Source organism: Procambarus clarkii, chromosome 89 (genome assembly GCF_040958095.1).
Source record: "Procambarus clarkii isolate CNS0578487 chromosome 89, FALCON_Pclarkii_2.0, whole genome shotgun sequence".
In the NCBI taxonomy this organism is placed as follows: Eukaryota; Metazoa; Arthropoda; class Malacostraca; order Decapoda; family Cambaridae; genus Procambarus; species Procambarus clarkii.
This window is the reverse complement of record NC_091238.1, coordinates 19,074,436-19,096,513: the sequence shown is the minus strand read 5'-3', so window position 1 is coordinate 19,096,513 and position 22,078 is coordinate 19,074,436. Positions and strand designations below refer to the sequence as shown.

Sequence of the window (22,078 nt, the reverse complement as noted above, 5' to 3'; positions counted from 1 at the left end):
ACAAACAAGAGTCCTCAATAAAAATAAGATATAAATAATGTATTGTAGCTAATACAAAAAACCAGCGTTGAATGTAATGAAACGCCATTTTCTGGGTGAGACCCGGAGGCTCCCCGGAGCTATACCGAGCTGATATGTATATATTAGATTGTGGCAAGTGTCAGTCGAAGGAGTTCTAGGCCTACCAGGGACCAGAGCCAGAACCTGGCCCCCCTTGAGAGAGGCACAAGGAGCAATGGCCTAAAGACCACCCCTGTGTAATTGGAAGCAGTCTTTGTCTGCAATCTCCCCGTCAGGCACCCAGAAAGGTAGGAATTCCAAAACAAATTACTGCTGATTTGCAAACCAAAAGCCGAACTAGCAACAGAACTCCCCAATCAAAACTGGCCCCCCCTCTCTTGAGGGGGCCAGGTTCTGGCTTTGGTCCCTAGTAGGCCTAGAACTCCTTCGATTGACTGTTGCCACGGTCTAATATATACACACATCAGCCCGGTATAGCTCCGGGGAGCCGAAGGGGCTCTTCACAGAAAGAGTGGTATTCGGTATAAAATGTATTTTTGAGTTAATATTTTTGGGGGTGTGGAACGGATGAATTCAATTTACGTTGTTTCTTATGGGAAAATTTGTTTCGAGTTACAAATTTTCAAGTTACGACCCATCTCTGGGAACGGATTAGATTCGTAGGTGGAGGTACCATTGTATATATAAATAAATAAAAAATTAAATAAAAAATATAATTATTTTGATATGCCTGTATTAGGCTTCATACATCTACATTTATGTAATCACTAGATACAAGGAACAAGTAATTAACAAAATTATCCATCATATTTGAGGCATTTACTAGCATACCTAGTTAAGCACCATAAAAAATATTTCAGTTCAAGTTTCATTTCTTTCAAAATGCCATATCTCTGTAACCAGAAATGTTTTTCAGGTGATTATTATTTTCAACTGTAACTTAAAGTATATACTTCCATGCTAGCATAGTTAAATTAATAAGTCAAAAGCTTTTTGAAAAAGAAAATGGACTCCATTATTCTCAGATTACAATCACACACCAAGTGACATCAACTCAGTGAGTAATAATGCAAAAAACCAGCATTGAAAGTAATGAAACATTTGTGGGCGAGACCCAGAGACTCCCTGGAGCTATCCAGGCTGATATGTATATCATTAGTCTTTGGCATCAGTCAGTGTGTATGGAATTCTAGGCCTACTGGGGACCATGAGCCAGAATCTTGCCCCCTCAGAGCAATGGCCTAAAGATATATATGCACATGGGATTGGAGCTTTCTGTGTCTGCCATCGACCAGGCCAAGCACACAGAAAAGTAAGCACCTCAAAACAAACCCCTATTCTGGTTAAAGCAACTAAAATAGACAAACGAGTGGACAGAACTCCCCAACTGAAAATGAGCAAATGGGCATGACGTCACACGAGCCGCGCCGCATGTCTGTGCAGCTTCCCCCTCCCCTGGATGGGAAAGGAGGAGTCCCAGAACCACTGCGCCGGCGATCCACCCACCAGTTCAAGGCTGGATGTCAAAACACGCAAAATATCGCCGCCGACTGGGGGGATGGGGGAGGGGGGTGCCAGGGAGCCTCCGGGTCTCACCCAGAAAATGGCATTTCATTACAGTCAACACTGGTTTTCTGGGGGAAGCTCCCTTCGGCTCCCCAGAGCTACATCACCATAGACAAAATCTAGAGTGTGTTACCTGAGAGGCGGTCGGTGCTCGCACCTCAACTCGAAGGCGAGACAACAGGCTGCAACTGCCGACCCAAAGCGACACAGGCCCGACTAGGCCAAGGAACATTAGCAAGGTAGCGTGCAGCCATGAACCTGTTTGACCGCCAAAAACCCCATGGCCAAATGTCAACCCAAGACATGTTGGGTTGACACGAGGCCAAATGCTCGTGAGCATGTAAGTCCTCAGCCGTCAAAGATGCCGAAAGGTTAGGAAGAGCTACTATATTAACCGAACACCCTGTGACCTGTGACGTGTACAAGCACGGGGGCCTAGAGGAGGGCCACCAATATACCCTATGTGGTCTAATAGCCAAACAAGGCAGATCCCCCCTCCTGGCAAGAAAAACAAAAATAAAAGAAAAACCCCGCAAAAGTACCATGCCACCAGAAGGAACAGGAACATGGCTGCCGCTTAGGTAAGCAAGCAGTGCAGCACCTTGCACCCCAACCAGCAACACCACTACTTTCTACCCAAGGCCAAACAAAGGCCATGAAACCCCAGCTGGCCCCAAGGGCAGGGTAAATGCTAAGCAGCAAGAACCCCTACGGAAGTTGAGTCCCGCAGGCTCTATGAAAGGTAACCCTAGAACCCAAGGGTAGTACTTACAGGGTCCCTAGGGAAGGTAGCCTTAAGCGCATGCAGCCCCAGTACACTATAGTTACTCCTGATCACTGCACTACAAATAGCAGAAAACACCACATAGGCACAAAATCTGCCAAGAAATCGAGGCCAGAATTGGTGACCACCCCAGAGTGCATAAGACTACAAACTGAGGTACGAGTAGCTGTCATGGGGGAGGGGGAATCTGGCACTCCCTCCTCCCCCTCCTGGGGAGAGGAGGGCTGCTCGGACGAGCGGTGTGGCGGCGATGTATGACGTTTGCTTGTTTCTTTAGGTTTTGGGGAGTTCTGCCTCTGTTCGGTCTTCGGTTGCAATTTCTTACCAAGTGGGGTCTGTTTTTTCATGCCTACCTTTCTAGGTGCCTAACCCTGGTTGATGGCAGACATGGAATGCTCCCAAACACATTGGGGGGTTTAGGCCATTGCTAACATATGGGGGGGGGTTTAGCCATAGGCCATTGCTCCCTGTGCCTCTCTAAGGGGGCCAGGTTCTGGCTCGAGGTCCCCGGTAGGCTGAACTCTTTTTGACTGATGCCCCAGATTAATATAGTGTATATCAGTCCAATAGCTCCAGGGAGCCAGAGGGGCTCCCCACAAAAACTATGGTAAAGCCACTAAGCTTGTAAAAAGAGGAAAATAAAATTAACACTTACATATAGGAGACAGTCATTGGTCATAATCCAGCAGGTCATTGTTGACTTCTCTCTGATCTTCTTGTATTCGAACATGTGCAGCTTGGCATTGGACAAGCTGGTGGAAGTATTGCGCGTACTCGGTAGGTGTACATGGCAAGATGGCATATAAGTCGTTGAGTTTGGCCTGTTTAAGCTTCTGGGGACCAGGATGCATGTCAAGATTTAATGAGATTTTCAGCCCTATGAGTATTTATATTCTTGGTAAAGTATTATGACCCAACAAAATAATTGGAGGAATACATTGGTACAGTTACCTAAATTTTGGCCACAGTGGCACTTAGCCTGGTATGTTAGTAAACACTTCATTTAATATTTGGGTGTATTATCAAAGGGCAGCATCAATTATAATTATAGATATACTTTATCTTCAGCTATAGCATAATAAATTGCTGTTTAATTTGAACAAATTCATATTAACAATAAAAGCTTATTGTTGTAGATTTAGATGGTTTTGAAGTTGCAACTAAGAAATACTGTAGGCTTATAGTACACTATTATTTTCATGATTTTAAGAAAACTGTCAAAGAATGAATAAATTTAACTATAAATTTGAATGTGTGATGCTATTCTAAATTCCATATACTGTAATAGTACATGATTAGTACTATTGGGATATTTTTTGCATTATTTATGAAATATCCAAACCTGTGATATTTATAAACACGACAATTTTATTTGTATACAGCTTATGAAATTAGGAATGCTATGAATAAATAATAAATGGCATAATACTCATATATCTTGGGCATTTCAGACTGGGAAGTCATTTATGATACCCAAGCTGTCTACACTCAACATTGGAGCAAACAGTTAGCTAGATCACAAGTCCACTTCAAGCTTCCAGTAGAAGTTGGTGGTCATCTGTATCACAGGTGTGCACTGGGAGTACAGTGCACATGGGTGTTCACCACTTTCTGATCTCCACATCAAACATGGGTGGACATCCATCATTATCGCAAGTCCGCATCTCCAGAGGAAGTGGAAATCACTGTAAAGTCCAATCACCTCTCCAGTGACACTTGATGTCAGTCACTGTCTCAAGTCCATACCAAATCTTCAGTGAGAGTGGTCGTCCGTCACTGTTGCACACTAGTTTCTTGTGAGAGTTGGTACCTTTCACTATCACAATTCCATGCCAAGTCTACAGTGAATGTATGGCTAATTTGCCGGCTACAAATTGTTTCCCAGGTGTTCCATGAGAGAGGACTCTCATTGTTGTTGAAAGTTTATGCCAAATATCCAGTATATGGATTAACATCAAGATACTTCGGTATCAAGTAATGAGTGAGAGTGGATAACCATTCTTGTCACTCATTTACATTACGTGTACATTGAAGCTGGATGGTTATCACTGTTATAGATTTGCATTTTGTTTAAAAAAAAAAAAAAAGAGTGTGGGTGATTGTCATTGAATGAAGTTTACATCAAAGCTACAGTGAGTTTGTCAATATTATTTCCATGAGGAATTCAATAGAACCAAGTCCACATCAAGTCTGCTGAAAAAAATGTAACCTCACCGAGTCTGGTTATCATATTTTTTATTTCTTTTTATCAGCAAAAAATCCAGCCAAGGAATGACACTGTGGAAATGCAAGCTTCCTTCAAAGTGTGATTTCTAAAAGTTCTTACAGCACTTCCAAAAACTTGATTAATTCATGATATATAAAACACTTCAATATACAGTGGAAATAATAATATCTTTTCTCCTGATATAAATAAGACAAATCTTTATAAATTCAAAGTGCACAAGATATGAGGAAAATTACTTAAATTCTGAATATTTATCTAAAAGTTCAGCATATTGTTAGAGAGAGTTCATGCTACTTCACATTAGCATGAAGGTTGTGTATTTGCAAATAAAATATAAATCATGGCAAGGCTAAATCAGGTTATTATGAGAAAGCACAAGATAATAGTTACATTTTCAACATTTAGAAATTTACCAAGCCAAAGGAAACCTTCAATCTGTATTGCTTTTATCCATAAATATAAAACTATTTTCGCATGTTAATACCGGTAATAATGTTGAAAAATCATGTTTTTAAGTGCTGTAAGAACCGAGTACTTGGGGGTTAGCGAGTGCCGAACAAAATCATAACTATCTGTAAATTGTGGACGACACAGGGCAAGGTTATGAGTGAACAATCAAACCGTCACAATAGTCCATTGAACGAAAAGGTGCTACCATATTGCATTTACTTACCGTATGTGCATATCGCTTCTTTTTTAAACCAGAGCTAATGATCATATGAATTAATTAGACATTAAGCACATAAATTATGGATAATTCTGGAGATATAAACTGACAAACACTTGAATGACAAGGGCTGGTCTTTGTATAATCTATTTTATTTTAATGAAATGTTTGAAAGTGATTTTATCCAAAAGTAATTTATAATCCTGTTGACTAGTATTACACTGAAAAGACAATTTTACATCACAAGCAGATGTGAGACTAACTTGTAATTAGATCTATTGCATACTTAATGTTAACATTTGTATAAAGAATGTTAGTTGACCCAAAGTTGTTGGGAGAACAATCTAGCAACCTATCATAATATTTGGACACTCAGGCTGTCGCTTTCTAGTTTTAATGAAAAGGAAAGTGGACTGTTTCCTCCAGAGATCATTCTAAGGATCTCTTTGCCAGTCATGACAACCTTCTTATTTAATTTTCTTTGAGCGGACCAATTTTATTATAGACTTTTAATATTGCAGCTGTAAGGGAGGCTATATCAGGATTTCACAGGTTACATTACATCACTACCAGATTTGTTTTATTACATTAATCCCAGAATTCCAGTTTCAGGGATCTCTATTTTTATATTTTTATTTGATTATCCTGGTTGCTCAGTGCTTACATATAGTCTGCCTTACAGCTCTGGCAGTGTTCAATGCTTTACAAATATTTCTGCCATCACCACGAGTCATCGCTTAACAAAGCTGTTCCATTACATGACTCGTTAACGCTTCCCCATGTTGTTGCCATCATTTAGGTCACTCACTTTATTTTATCATGCCAAAAAATATTGTAAATTGCAATTCTGCAGTATACAGTACAGTAGAACCTAAAAAGTACATACTATCTTTACATTAATTGTACATAATGTTATATACCATATGTTTTATCATTAAATATTAACCCAAACTTACTTGAAACACATTTAAATAATGTACAGCACAGGTACATGATCCAAGCCAAGGAAATTGCTTGAAATTGTGTGAAAGAGCATGCAACAATGTCTACTGATCTGATCCTCGGTCCATGTCAATATTTAACAGTGACTCGTGTACACTAACACATATTCCAAGGTTACTGATGTCATTAATTTGTGAGAGGATTGTAAACTCTAGAATAATGAATCTAAACTTGCCCCATTTCCTTAAGGAATTAATGATCATTTGTAAAAATTGTTAAACTGTATCCAATCAGAAACTGTTCATGAAAACAGTTTAGGTTATTGCTGCAGTTCTTTACTAATAAAATTTACCATTAGGTATAATACAAGAAGCCTCTGAAGCACTCTAGCAAAAATCTTTGCTTCTGTCCCTTTAACACATCAGGAGCTTACTAGATATGATTAAGTACAATAAGTATATGGTATACTTAGTCTTGTTGAAGTCCCTCTAGGTCAACTACTCCAGGATGTAACCCACAACAGCTCACTACCCACTGGGCATGTGTGTTCCCCTTAACGTCATCCACTGGTGACAGTTGATGTTAAGGCCACCAAAAAGACCCACTGGTGTAACTTCTAGATACCTATTTACTGCTAGGTAAACAGAGGCATCAGAAGGAAAGAAATGTGTCCAACCATTTGTCCTGCATGGGGATTGAATCTGGGTTCCTTGTTTGCGAGGCGAGGACATGGTTTATTTTCCTGCAGAGGAAAGATGAGGACAGGTCAATATGGGCAACATTCCTGCCAGATGACAACAGCAGCTAGTGGTCTCATACTACATAATGTGGAGGAAAATTACATAAATGAAGTTTTATTGTCTATGAGTTTTGTATCAGGAAAGGCAAAATGCTAGCACAAAACCACACTTGAGTCAATTCATTCAGTTGATCCTGAAAATTGTCCAGCAATAAATGGATCTAACTGATGCAGTCGGATTAATGTTTAAAACATTTGATTTGCTTTCTTACATTTTGCAGCGTATATGTAAAAAAGTTGCATACTGCTAAGAATTTTGCATTTATAAATGCTTCAGTGCTAGACACCCTAAGTATCACAATCACTTCCTCTCATACTCATAATTCTTTGCAATTATATAAATTAAAATTATAACTGGAGGTAATTTTTTTAATTACATAAAAGAATTTTAAATTACAATAAGTATTTGTAAAGACAGCCAGTGGAAATTAATATAGTAAAAATAAAAATGCTTCTTTACTAAAATTCATAACTTACTTTGTCAAAGAACACGGCGGTAAAATTGGTTATGTGGAAGCTGAGAAATATACAGTAATTAACAAACCTCGCAACATTGACTAGTGGTGGTCGATTCTTGGATAACTATAAAAAAAATCTGTAAATACAGTACAGTATAGAATTTTAACGATGCCGACCGACAAAGACCCTCTCAGAACAGTTGGCAAACTTTGTGATCATCGTGATGCAACAGACTTGATCATCACAGTGCACCAGCTGGCAGATGTGGTGATCATCACAGTGCAGCAGCTGGCAGATGTGGTGATCATCACAGTGCAGCAGCTGGCAGACTTGGTGATCATTGCAGTGCAGCAGCTGGCAGATGTGGTGATCATTGCAGTGCAGCAGCTGGCAGATGTGGTGATCATCACAGTGCAGCAGCTGGCAGCCTGGGTGATCATTGCAGTGCAGCAGCTGGCAGCCTGGGTGATCATTGCAGTGCAGCAGCTGGCAGACTTGGTGATCATCACAGTGCAGCAGCTGGCAGCCTGGGTGATCATTGCAGTGCAGCAGCTGGCAGATGTGGTGATCATTGCAGTGCAGCAGCTGGCAGATGTGGTGATCATCACAGTGCAGCAGCTGGCAGCCTGGGTGATCATTGCAGTGCAGCAGCTGGCAGCCTGGGTGATCATTGCAGTGCAGCAGCTGGCAGACTTGGTGATCATCACAGTGCAGCAGCTGGCAGCCTGGGTGATCATTGCAGTGCAGCAGCTGGCAGACTTGGTGATCATCACAGTGCAGCAGCTGGCAGCCTGGGTGATCATTGCAGTGCAGCAGCTGGCACAGCAATTGTGGTACAACTTCCATACCACTGACATTTAAACCAGCCATTTGGTTTCCAGTTTTGCCAGACTTTGTTAAACTACAGTAATTTCATTTGATTACTTTTCAACCCATACCTGTAACTGTAAATAGCAATACTGTACCTGTATTTTCTTTTGAAATAACATTATTATCCTTAACTTCAAAATATCTCAAATATTTTACTAATTTATAACAGTTAAATGTATTGCCAAGGTTCTATTGCATTAAGTATTGTGAAAACTACAGTACAGTATACTGTATTACAGAAAAAATAACATTTGAATTGTATTATCTCATTTGTGAGTTGATGAGGACAAAGTTTAAAGTGTGAAATAAATAGAAGATGAAAACTTTCGTTAGACATTCAGTAATACTACATTGATCACTCAGGGAAAATAATAAAGTATCAGTGATCAAAACTAATGAACAGTCAGCAAGAGAATTTAAGCTGTATGACGAGTTTAATCTATTCATGTTGCCAGAGAACGCTTGCAATATGAGTGCAGTGTATCTGGTAAGAAATGCAGATGGCAGGAATATAGAAATATTTGTAAACCATTTGTTGCTCTTGTGTAGATAGATATTGATTAAAGACATAGATTCTTGAAATATCATGGTTAAATGAGTTAATTTTTTTTCCTTAACATGTGCTAAGGAAATTTTAAATGATATTATGTACTTATAAATCATAATGGCACTTGATACTCAATTTTTCAATAAAAGCTCATTTTTCCATGTTTGCTTATGAACTGTGAAGGGACTAGGATTCCGGTTCTCAAATGATAAGACTGCTTCAAAAACACCAATTCTCAATAGACTGTAATGATTCCATTGTCCCCCCACAGTGCCCAATCGACCAGTCACCGTTGCCAAATCTTCTCTTGTTCATAATAGTCATTTAGGCTAAGTTTGCAAGGAAAGAAATGAAAGGATTCTAATGTTATATATTGCTAGATTTAGGAATGCAACATCTAGTGCAGTTTGAGAGATGCAATATGATTTTAGGAAATATTACCATTGTTTTATCTTAGATACTTGCCTCATAATATGCTTTGTTTATTGTATATTGAATAAAGAAATAATAAGGTTAATTTATAAATGACAAAGTTGTTGTACTAAAATTTTTATTTTTCCAGATATTTCATTAACAGTTTGATTCTGGTTTCTTGTAGCCTAACAAAAAAATAACTGGTTTTGTATATACAAGAAAATCAGTGTGTGCACTAGACTTGATTATTTCATATGTTAAGACAAAATTCTCGTTGTACTGTACAAAGTACTGTACCATGGATAGATGTGTGGGATCAAATATTAAAACCATGATGCATGAACAGTATTAAAAAAAGATGCCAAGTCCAGATGGCTGCATAGAACCACTTGTTTCACAGAATATTAAAAAGTTTTTAATGTTCACAATGCTGTATGAGAATAAAAAATTGTGAGTAATGTCAGAAGTCAGATTTGCCAAGGATTTTATTGAAGCACACAGGACTGGTAAAGCAAAATTTCTCATCCTGAAAATGAGGATATTTTACAAGGCGCATGCCTAGCCGAAGACTTTTTTCCAGTCCCAGTTATTCAGAATAGCTAACTATCTCTCCAGCGGATGCCGATTGCATTATGAATGATGACAAATCTGAGTACGAAATTTGATCCTAGGAATGCGATGGGCGAAGAATATTTCCACTTGATGCCACGATTACACAATGTTCCGTATAAGAACTTTTTTATTGTATTAAAAAGCTCATCCAAATTTATGTGGCACATACAATAGCTATGCGCCCTTGTAAAATTTCATCAATTTTGTATGTTGAATAAGGATGCCAATGAACTTTATGACAGCATACTATATGACAACATTTGTGTACCTAATGATACAGCACAGTATCAAAGAAACAATAGTGTTTTAGATTTTATTATGAACAGTCCAGTTATTAACCAAAACCACTGATAAAAAGAACCTTATCTAATTAAATTTTATTAAATTTAAAATAAACAAGTCTGTCACAAAATAAAAATATATGAAGACATGAAATATAAAATACAGGTACAGTACTGTATATTAAAACTGTATAAAACTTTATTGTACCTAATGATTGAGAGCACACTGTATCACAGAAAATGATAGATAATATGCATTTTAATATGTATGTACAGTTCAACTATTTACTAAAACCATTCTGTAAAATATAAAAAAAGCAGATAATTTTATAAAATGTTGATAAAGATATTTGAAGGCACTTGAAATATACAATATATGTTAACTCAATAGTGAACAGAGCAGAAAGATGACATATGTCTCGGCCCAAGCTGCTTTGTTCTTCAGGTGGTGGGAGCGTGTAGAGTCCCGCTCTACACGCTCCCACCACCACCTCTCGCCTACACTTTTATACCAATTTTTTTTTTATTTTAATAACTTTACAAAAATTGTTTAAGCTAAATTGAACAATTTCTTCATGTCATTCAACGACAAGATATTTTGCTTCGATTGATTAGCACCTGACAAAATATCATCAGCAAGTTGCAGCTTCTCTTGTTGAAGCTGGATTATTTTTTCCTCAATGGTGTTTTCAATTATAAATCTGAAATAGAAAGCAAAATTTGTCACTGTCATATCACAGTAAACTTGCAGTATTTTTCCTTACTGCAACACTTAGTGTTGGTAACATTTATTCCAAACTCTCACACTATTACCCAGTACAGTTACTTGGTATCTAGAGAGGATTCTACTGCTAACAACTAAGAAAGGAATCCCCAGTAACTTGTACTGTCATATCAAATAATCTATAATCATTATGATTGCTATATTACCTGAACAATTAAAAAGCCTGCAATGGTTGAGAACAAGCAGTTTCTTGATTTTTAAGTTGTTCCTGTTTTAAATATGTTACCAAAATGCTCATATATACTGTCCATGGTATGTAACTCGCAGGTTCGGAACTGGGGGAGGGGGGGAGAACAACTGTATTGCGGAGTCAAGAGTTGCTCTATCTCCTTTTCAACTGGTTATAAGAGTATGCAAAATACATACCTCATACCATTCTAAGAACCACATCAGACGAACGTTAACCATACGTTCAAAGAGTTTGCAGACAACTCGTGAGGGCAATAGGGCGAAAGTCCTTAGGAGATGTTCCCAGAGACCCTGGTTTGCGAACAGAGAGGACAACGGCATCGAGCCAGTCCTCAGGGACTGACGACGACTCCCAGATTATACAGACTCAGTAAATACCAAGACGTGCATGGAGGTAGATAGCGAAGCATCTCATAATGAATGCCATTGGAGCCTGCCGCCGTAGAACCGCAGAGGGCCAGGGCAGACCAAAGTTCAGAGAGAAAGGATCGTTATAAGGAAGTCGAAGACGAGTGCAGAAATCTAAAGGACGAGACTCAAGGACAGGTTTACGAAGAAGGAAAAATTGAGGAAGATGAAAACCAGAGCTAACAGAAGAAAAGTGGGAACCCAGTTCGGTAGCGATCTGCAACGGGTCTGCCACAAGAGTACCATTTGCCCCCTGCAAGTAATTTCTAGCACTTTATTGCCCACTGTCATTTTGTACTTTGTACATTTTCGTTTCTTGACTTTTGAAGTTTTTATTGTATCTGCTCCCAAAATTTTGGAGGGTGGTGGCTTCCACAATAACTTCAATGCATTCCACTTGATCATTCGTAGAGTACAAATATTTTCTTTAATTTCTTTAACTTTTACAATCACCCGTATGTCCTCTTGTCCTATTTTCTCTCATTTTAGAGACTGATCTGGTCCATCTTATTTGTTCCTTATCAGTAGATTGTATAGTGATCATATCCCTACGCTGCCCTCTCATATATTATTATGACTATGTAAGAATAGTGAATATTGTCTAATATTGTAATGAACATACCAAGGTAGCAAGCCAATTGTTCAGCTATACATCTGACCAACATCCAGCTTCTCAGTTTTTATGAACTCATTAACTAACGTCACTTACCTATGTATAATGACGGACTTCTTCTGACCAACTCTGTAAATACGGTCACAGGCTTGAGATTCCAGTTGGGGGTTCCAGTGCAGATCTAACAAAAACAGGTGGTTGGCACCAACTAAATTTAGCCCAACTCCCCCAGCAGCCAGAGACAGCAGCATAACCTGAAACAAAATTTTTAAGTAACTGGATACATTTTGATTGCACAAGGCAACCAAAGGCACACAGTGGACCTCGATACCTCGATGATGTATGTTAGGGTATGAACAGGGTGGTGTAATTAATACGGTAGGTATGCAGAGTTCTGGGAGTGTAAGGAGTGTAGGCCAGGCCGAGGCAATGAAGTGGCTAATGAACACAAAGGGGTAGTGGTATTTTGTAGCAATTGTAGAGGTTGTACGCAATGTATAAAATTCCCACCCACAACCTCATAATCTGAACTTAATCTCAGCTTCTGTAGTAACTATTGCAACACCTCAAAAGCTGTAAAGATATACAAGAATTAAGCAGCAGGCAAAAAATAGTGTTGGCAGCTTCTTGTCCCCATTGAAATCTCCTGTTTGATATCTAATTTATTTAACCGTTTTATGAGAAAACTGTAAATGAATTGGAACTTCAACTACTAATTAGGATTTAGGACTACAATACAGTAATCTCCAGAGAAGTAGGGAATAGGATAAATTGTGGAAGACCAAAGGCAGGGTGGTCAAGCATAAAATAATGATTGAGAAAATACTGTGTTATATATTTACATGTTATCAGAACCCAACTAACACAAACATTTGGGTTATCCAGTCATTATCCACCTTGTTTGTGGGACTTTTAATCTTTGGTACTCAAAGCCCTAATGGTACTCTGATTTGTATCCATTTATATTTGGTTACTTCATTATGAGTTAAAAACCTGCCTAACATTGTGTGTAATCAGGCAGGAAAAACAAAAGGTTAACATGGAAGAAATGCCAAAATAGACTGAATAAAGTAAATAAGCCTAGGAGAAAAGATCCTGTGGTAATGGTTCAGAAGAAAAAAGGACAAAAAAATCAAAGTACAGTACAGTATAAGCATTTAGACGAGGGCACACGTACAGTAAAAGTTTCACGCAGCACCATAATGCGACTTATACACTACAGTATTACAGCAGGTTTTGTATTGCATGCAGCACTACAGCAGAGTATAATTGCATTCTACCTACATATATTAAGAACGGATTAATTTGCTTGTTTGTAAAGTATAATGTTTCTAATAATTTCCCTATTTTAAAGTACCCGGTATATTTAAAATACATTATAGCGCATTACACTGCCTACGTACAGTATACCAAAACATTTTTCCCGTGGTAAACTGAACAGGAACAATATCAATTAACACCCCAGGTGCAGTATGTTTTATTATTAATGATGTATATAGTAGCACCTTACTCAAACTATTTTATATTTATAATAGTCTGAGTAAGGGACCACTATATACACAAGTAATAACAGCATACTACACCTGGAGTATACTTGGGGTGGGTTCTGGGAGTTTGTTCTACTCCCCCAAGCCAACATGGTGGAAAAAGCCATTGTTTGGAGTGGCCCGCAGGCCCACAAATCTGCTATGACCCGGTTGATCCAGCATTCTTATGTTACAAAATAAGATGGAAATAGTCTTATCAAATACATGGAAAGTCAAGAGGTAATTATGCAACACTGTACATGGAAAGTAGAGAGAGGCAACAATGCAGCACATAGAAACTGCATGGTTTTCACTATATAAACCACCAGTTTTCACTATATAAACTACTGGTTTTCACTATATAAACTACAGGTTTTCACTATATAAACTACGGGTTTTCACTATATAAACTACGGGTTTTCACTATATTAACTACTGGTTTTCATTACATGTATAACATACCTGTGCCCCTTCTGGATTACAGTTGAAATCTTCAACAATGTCACCACGATTTTTAACAAGAACTTTCCCAGATATAGTGCAGCACTGGATACCAACATTCTCTAGATGATCACGTACAATGTCTAACATTGATGTCCACTGGGACACTATGACGGACTTTTCCACCGTCTCCAGAGAACGGATTTTCTCAAGTTCCTCAATGAGTTGCATAATCTGATTGAAGAACAGAAATAATATATAATTATCTGCAGCTATATAATACACATTCATAAAATTATAACATCAGCCCTGCAAATGATTTCAAGTGGGAAAAAAAATTGCCACCTGAAATTTTAATCAGTAAAGAATCTGTTCATGTTAAATACTGTAATGGTAAATAACAATTCGATAACTATTTCCCTTTTATCATGTGGTGGGGATTTATTAACCCGAGGAAAACAGTCAAGTAGCACCAAAAAATAATCAAAATGACACCCATCCATTCACTCTCTTCCATTTTAAAACTGATTAAAAAACACACACAGCTTCCAACAGCAACAACAAACTGCTTTATATGCCATATACTTTATATGGAACTTTATATATAAAATGGCCAGAGTGAGTTTTCATATTCATACATTTTAAACATTCACCATTAAACAACAACAACTTGTTCCCTGGTTCACTCATATAAAATGCTACATTTGCGTACAAAAAGTAAGGAAGAGGGAAAAATATAAATATCAATCATTTTTAGTTTTGTGCACATCAAGATGAAGCCGTGTGCGAGTGTCAGTGGGTGGACGGCCTCGTGGTGCTACAATGACCTGACTCAACATGGAGGGGCAAAGGCAGCAATGTTCAAGTAAGATGGTTTATTTGTTCACCGTTTCACTTTAATCTATTGTGTTAAATGACTCGTTACACAACTGACAAAAACAGTGATCATGTATTGTATACAGAGGCCTACAATGTATTATATGTTCATGTACCTAGGTTAACCATTACATCCATATTAATGTATTATAACCATACAGTATTTACATTTGTATTAAAATTGGTTAATGACAAATATACATACAGCTGCATTACCCCAAATAAGTGTATGATGTTAACCCTAATCAAGGGTTAAGGAAGGAAAATTCTTGGTATTAAAATTTGATGACGAAACAAAATCTGATGCAAGCATAGTGCACGAGTTGTTGACTCGGCAACACACAACCTTGGAGAAGGAAAAGTATCAACACCTGACTACAAGCATTACTATGCTATTATTTGTAAATAATGAAATTCCCCATGTTACACCAACCATGGTAATCATTCTACTCTCACCTTTGAGCTAACTTTTGTTTGCTGAAAGACAGGGTTATCCATGGTAAGGGCATCCTCCTCCGCTCTATTATCCATGTGGCTTGCGCTCTGCAGACTCATATTGGCCATCTGATCCACCAAGTCTAAATCACACCCATCTTCACTGTTGACATCTATTCCATCAATATCTTTGGATTCAGGTTCTAATATCTGCAATTTAAAAATATTTATGAAGCTTAAAATAAAAGTTCAATACTTAATAGAATTACAATTTAATTGCTTAAAAATATGGAGGATGTTGATGCTTAAAGAGGGAGGACAGAAGAGGGAGGGAGGGAGGGAGGATGAAGGGCAGAGGAAGGATGGAGGAGGAAGGGCAGAGGGAGGGAGGGAGAGAGGATGTGGGATGAGGGGGAATCAAAAGCCTAGAGGGAATAGAATTATCAGGGGGAAAGTGCCAAGCCATTACTACTACTGTATATAGCACTTGGAAGGGATCAGGAAAAGAATTTGGGATAGGAAGGGGGGGGTATGATGCGCAACTACTTTGACGGTTGGGAATTGAACGCCAACCTGCAGGAAGCGAGACCGTCGCTCTACCATCCAGTCCAAGTGGTCGAGTAGGTTGCCTAAAGCCTAGAGACAATTAAATCTATGGAACTGTAATACCTAAGTGATTGCGACCAAATTCAATAAAATAAATATTTATTGTACAAAATACTGTATGAAAACTCAACTTACGAAATAATAATGTTAGTACCCAGTACTGATAAAACTAAAATGCTTAAAAACAACATTCAATGTGACTATTAATGTGTAGGAGGCAGTCAACCTTCTCAATAAAAGAGCACACACACTGTATCAACAAGAAAGCATTATCACTCCCAGCTTGGAGAGTAAATCGTACAGTATCTTCAGTGTTCTAGACAATCTCGAGAGATAGTTACCTGCAAATTACCCCAGTGTGAAACACTACCAGGAAGTGTCACATACTCAGGAAAGCATCAAAGTACAGTATCATAGATGAGTGCAGGGTCCCAGTTGAGCAGGTACCAGTGGCACTGCTACAATGACCAGAGCACCTTCTTCAATTATGGAACCTTTAACAAAATTGAAGGTAAATTGATATGATGGTTGTCAAGACTTGATGAAAACATGCCACACAAGTCGGTCTCTTCAATAAGCAATATAAACAGTGGTCAGACAGTGACTCATTGCAGCCCGTCCTCATTAACAAGAGCCAAATGCTCGTTAATCCAGCTGCTAAACCCCATTTTCAAATAAATAACACTTCATCCAACTCTTGGCCAATGAAATTCAAACTTTTTTCTAACAGTCGATGACGTCCTCCGTTCGAAAAACTCCTCCGTAAATGCTTCACCAACAAAGTACAAAAAACAAATAATTGCCAACAGAAAAACATTTAACCTAACCAAGGCCTAATTATACAACATTCTAATATACTTATATTAATTTATATTTGAGAAAATGCCAATTTTGAGCACGCAATACATTAAAATTAACGAGTATTTGGAGGTTGGCTACAAGTTGAATACTAGGTGGTATTGCTTTTACCATGTCATGGTGTAGTGGTTTAAGGTGTATGCTTGGGAGTACCCCCTAGAGCACACGTTCCAATCCTCCTCATGGCTCCTACCGATTTTCTCATCGATACTTCACGTTATTGTGATATCTTTGTGCCTTCTACAAATATAGCCCAAGGACAGTTTGCGCATAGAGAAGGTTGTAGGGACTATCATGCCACACAGGATAGCTCATCCTGTAATTGCACTAGGATAATTACAAGTATTTTCTCAGGTCCACACTACCCTAGTACTATACATGGACAGTACTGGTACATCCTCTATCACAATGTACGAGCCCTAGACATCTATAAGCAAGGTTGACAATGGGTCACAATTCACTCAATTGACTCCCCTTCATCAACATCGTTGTCAACACCTCGCCCCTCTGTCATCACCGATTACATCGGGTCACTGTCCCCACACTGCTGGCCACACAGACCCAGTGTCTGCTCTAGCCTGCCACTTTAACAATATACCTACTGTTATTTTTAAACAAACTTCATTATATAGGCTTATAGTTTTTCACTGTCTCATGATAGTGAAAACAGTTTTCACTGTCTTTTTCACTGTTTCAATGTTTATCAGAATTTTGTGTGTTAATGTATCATCTGCAAAATATGACATGAAGCTGTAACATAACGTATCTCATGTGGGCTAAGAAGAGAAACCAGTGGGGCAAAGACTGCCCCATACGGTACAAAGCTTTTCACTGTGCTTGCACCTAATTTTGTTTGTTACTCTCTACATTTTGTGACAGGAAATTGAATATCCATCACCCAACTTTACCTGTTATGCCTACTGATATCATATGGGCTATCACTTTAAGGGAACCCTTAACAAGCACCTTTGCAAAGTCCATGCACAGCACATGATATTTTTCTTCTAATGATTCTGCAATTTAGTCATAGCGGTCGAGTGCATGAAGCTCACCTGTTTTATAAGTGACGGATGGCAGCAGATTTGACGAAGTCTTAGAATCAACACGAGCAGCTGGTGGGTTTTAACTTCTCCCGTCACGGCCACTTCACTGCTCAGTGTTGGAGTATATTTCTTGCCTGCTGGTGTCAACAAATTATTAATTATAAAATTGTTAACAAGTGATATGCCATTACCTTTAACAATGTACATAATATTGAAAAATCTACAGTTTTAACACTTTCGCGCTCTCGGCGCTCAAAAAAAATCAATACCCTAGATGCTTTCGGCACTTCGCGCCCCTACGCGTAAGACCGAAAAAGTGTACACTCTTTTGACTGTCCTGACAATAATTGAAGGCGCACGTATTTAAATTTGGTATCACTGTGTTCGCAATGAAATTGTCTATAAGAGCATACCTATAAAATGCCGCCCAAGCATAAGGAGTATCAACACCAAATAAAAAACTATGCAGATCACTCGCCGAGAGCGCCAAACAGCAACAAAATGTTTCCACTCTCTTAATGGTTGCGAAGCCTACAGTTGTCCTACATCGCTAATTTTGGTATCATTGGAATCACAATAAAATTCTCTACACGGACATATGCATATGAATGTTTAATATAGGTAATTGCCCACCCGCAAGAGTGTGGGAAGTGGAGAGTAGTTAGCCGCGAGCGCACTGGCGAAAACACAGGGGGGAAATCATGCTTGGAAAGTTTATACATTTATACGTTTCCTGACCCTACTTTTCTATGTACGTATTTCTTTTTTATACCAATGTGTTCGCAATAAAATTTTCTATAAGATGAAATGTATAACATTTGTACAAAGCATGTGTAAGAGAAGCGCCAAATATAGAACCACGTCGCTCAGTATGCTTTCACGGCAGAAACGAACGCATTGTTTTCGTTCGTTTGATGTTTCTCATGTTTATACTTGTTGAAACATTTTATAATTTGTATGACAGTGATCGCAGTAAAATTCCCTACACAGACATATACATAACACATACAAATATTTCCCACGTGTTGGATATATCAACGGCTAAAGGGAACCCACTGCCACACGACCGCCACACCCAGAGCCACACCCTCCACACCCCCAAACATACTTTGTGTTTTTTTTTTTTTACTCATAGAAGTTTGTGATATAATATTCATTCTGGTACCAAAAAATTCGCAAATAAATTCTCTACAAAACGTATATAATACAACTTCTTATAGATGATAAAAAATTCCAAATAGGTGTACTTACCCTGTCTATGTTGATTGAAGATCAACAGTTGAGCATTTTTTCTTCACTCCACCATCTTCAGGCTTCTGATCCTGAAGTTGCTCATCTGATGTTTCTTAGGTGGAGTGAAGCTGTTGCCGGTGGTTATTTTTTCTCCACCCAAAATATCTTTCTTCGGTGGTACCTTGTGTAGCAAGGCGCAGCGCACAGTGCCACATCACAAGTTTTACATCCATATATCACGTCCCTCCTTTTGCCAGACTTGTAACAAACACGGCATCTTTTTTTTTTTAGCCAAGTGCACGAGTTCATGCGTCAACTTGTAGTTGAGACGTTGTTCTGAATCTATAATTCTTGTATTTTTTGGATTCACTGGAAGAATATTGTCTTCTACAGGAACCACCAAACTTGTAGTAGAATCTTCTATGAAATCAGAAACATCAAGTGGTTCTATGTCCTCAATGTCCATTTCAGAATTTGTGGTTGATGAGTGGGCTTTAGGTGTTGAGGTGAACAGAGGACGCCTAGCACCAGATGGCCCGGGTGTTGAAACTGCCGCGTCAGCAGGAGGAGCTGCGCTGGCATCTATGTCGGGAACATGTGGTATACTTGTTGTTGTTGTTGGCCATTCCTTGCTGTTCCACGCCAATAAGGCTTTTATTCCTACTGCGTGAAACTCTAATAGTGTTAGTTTTTTTGTATCTGTTGAGTAGTGGTTATACAATGCGTATGCATTGTGCATGGCCATTTGCAGAAAATAGAAAGTGATCTTCTTGGTCCATTTGTGGGTTTTTCTTGCAAACTCATAATATTTGACCATTTGATCAAAATCATCAACACCTTTCATGAACTTATTGTAATCCACTATGGCCTTGGGTTTGTTCATTTTCACAATTTCTACTCCAGTTCTCCCGTCACCTTTACGAACGCGTTTCCTGCGCTGTGCTTGAGTAGTGTCGGCATTGTGGATATTGGTGATGACAGAGACGGGGCGCTTGTCCTTCCAAACTATAACAAAGGTGTTATCCTTACGCATGTATACGGTCGTGTCGGTTGCCATTTTACCCTTTACAACTTGTTGCAGATCCTTGGGGGCGCCACGTTGTAGTCTAAGTGTGCCACATGTGTAAACATGTGGAAGAACTTAGAAATGTGTTGGAACCGAGCAGACATAAACAAGTTGAAGAATCGACAATGCCACATCTGATTCGTCTGCCAGTACATCCTCATTGTAGGCATCTTCACTATGCCCATCAGTATGCACAGGGCCAAATATCGGGCCATTTCTTTCACCGACACTGGTTTCCACGTTTTTCTTGCTGACTCAGCCATGAGATGTATGACGTGTGTGGCATGCAAATTTGTTTCATACTCTAAGTATTCAACCACTGCTCTAGTGAAAAATAATTGTAAAAACTGCAATGGAGTAGCAGGTAGTGGAATTGTTAGGCCAGGGGTTGCAGTAAAGTTATCAACGATGGGAGGAGTATTGCTACGATTCCACTCATCACCCAGCCTAGCCCTCTTTGGTACCGGACACGTGCGGTCACCGCGTGGCGGGGCTGGGGCTTCTTCATCACTCATCCTCACTCTCACTCGAAATATCTTCATCACTTGAGGAAACCTCATAAAGAACATCATTTTCCGGTTCGTCAGCCTCCAAATCATCATCAGAAGACCCTGAAAAGGCTTCAACAACGTCGGGAATCTTGGATGGAGTGAGATTGACCCCACGATACAGATCGAAAATCCTGGCGATCTCTTCTGCTTTCCTAGATTTCCTACCTTTGTTTTGCGTTCCACTGCTTGTTCCTGGTGCAGCATCCATGTTGAAGGTATTGAATGGGTTTTAGGTACACGAGAACGGAAACGGAACGGAAATAAATGCGTAAAACGGGTCACGTTTGCCGCAAGAGGGGAGCACAGTGTGGGCACTTGGCGTGTCAACAAAACAATGGGCCGACCACGTGACTGGGTAGGCCGAGATGCCATGTGTTCGGTGAGGGAGAACGGGAATTTCATGGAGAACAATCTGAGAGTATCCATCCATTTCGGTTAAAAAATGGAATTTATAGAAATATTTTTTCGATTGACGAGAAAAGTAGGCAGTTATGCGGAATCGTAAGAAAAACCAGTGACGAGTTATCTCTACTCGAAAGCGCGAAAGTGTTAAAGAATGAGCGAGAATAATGTTTCAGGGAGGTTTTTAATTAAATTCATTATAAATGATGCACGAATTTCTATAGAGCATTTCACAAAAATTCATGGAAAGATTAGTATTAAAACAATACTAATTACTGCGCTTCTATTGTAACCACAGCTAGCTATAGGGCTTACCAATACCCAAAAAATAAAAAAAGTGAAAATTCTTTAACAACTGGGGTTATTTGAAGTTTAATTGTCTAAGCTAATAATTCTGCAAATGTTAATCCAAAGTCCATATAGACACAACAGACTGTCAAAGGAAGAAGGTGGCCAAAATGGGAGACCATGCAACAACAACAAAATTGCAGATATATTCATGTGCAGACCCTCTTTGGCTGGCCAAGACTGAAATTACTAATTTCAGTCTTAGACAACAGACGAGTGTTTATGGTTCATATGTTGGCTTCAGTAAGGTTATGTCCCAATGTGTTTAACAACTTCTATATTGTTAAATCTATTGAAACCTTATTTGGTTTGTAATCCTTCACTATACTGCTAATGAGGAGCAAATGATCGAGGACATGAAATGGAAGATTAATTGCGATTACGATACTGAGCATACAATAAGTCTTAGAAGATCAGATAACGTAAGCTTTTAAGGGTTGATAAATGTTAATCTTCTTGTTTGATGAGCTGTTCACTTGAGACAGTTAAGCAAGTCCCAGCTGTGTCTGG

General features: G+C 38.8%; 3 protein-coding genes across 10 annotated transcripts in view; 2 read left to right on the top strand and 1 right to left on the bottom strand.

The window, feature by feature from the left end:
* The window catches only part of RSG7 (Regulator of G-protein signaling 7), a 69,137-nt gene extending 59,694 nt beyond the window's left edge, over nt 1-9,443 (top strand). For 4 of the 8 annotated variants that reach the window (XR_006774789.2, XR_006774790.2, XR_011225852.1 and 1 more), the window contains exon 14: nt 3,823-6,220. Coding sequence is in view for 2 of the 8 variants with exons in the window: in XM_045767070.2 (XP_045623026.1) it covers nt 3,823-3,882 (60 nt within the window). In the remaining 6 variants the exon portion in view is untranslated. Of the gene's footprint in view, nt 1-3,822 lie in introns of all 8 variants that reach the window. The other 4 variants (XM_045767070.2, XM_069318155.1, XR_006774787.2 and 1 more) reach the window with 3 other exon arrangements.
* LOC138359227 (uncharacterized) lies at nt 7,634-8,326 on the top strand. Its single transcript, XM_069318220.1, has one exon. It carries the CDS (start codon nt 7,634-7,636, stop codon nt 8,324-8,326), a length of 693 nt encoding a protein of 230 aa, XP_069174321.1.
* The window catches only part of LOC123773368 (transcription termination factor 2), a 38,671-nt gene continuing 26,008 nt past the window's right edge, over nt 9,416-22,078 (bottom strand). Inside the window, exons 18-22 of the mRNA XM_069318154.1 lie at nt 17,978-18,105; nt 15,483-15,671; nt 14,172-14,384; nt 12,280-12,437; nt 9,416-10,890 (exon numbers count right to left, since the gene is read on the bottom strand). Coding sequence (XP_069174255.1) covers nt 10,740-10,890; nt 12,280-12,437; nt 14,172-14,384; nt 15,483-15,671; nt 17,978-18,105 — 839 coding nt within the window. The 3' untranslated portion in view covers nt 9,416-10,739. The remainder of the gene's footprint in view (nt 10,891-12,279; nt 12,438-14,171; nt 14,385-15,482; nt 15,672-17,977; nt 18,106-22,078) is intronic.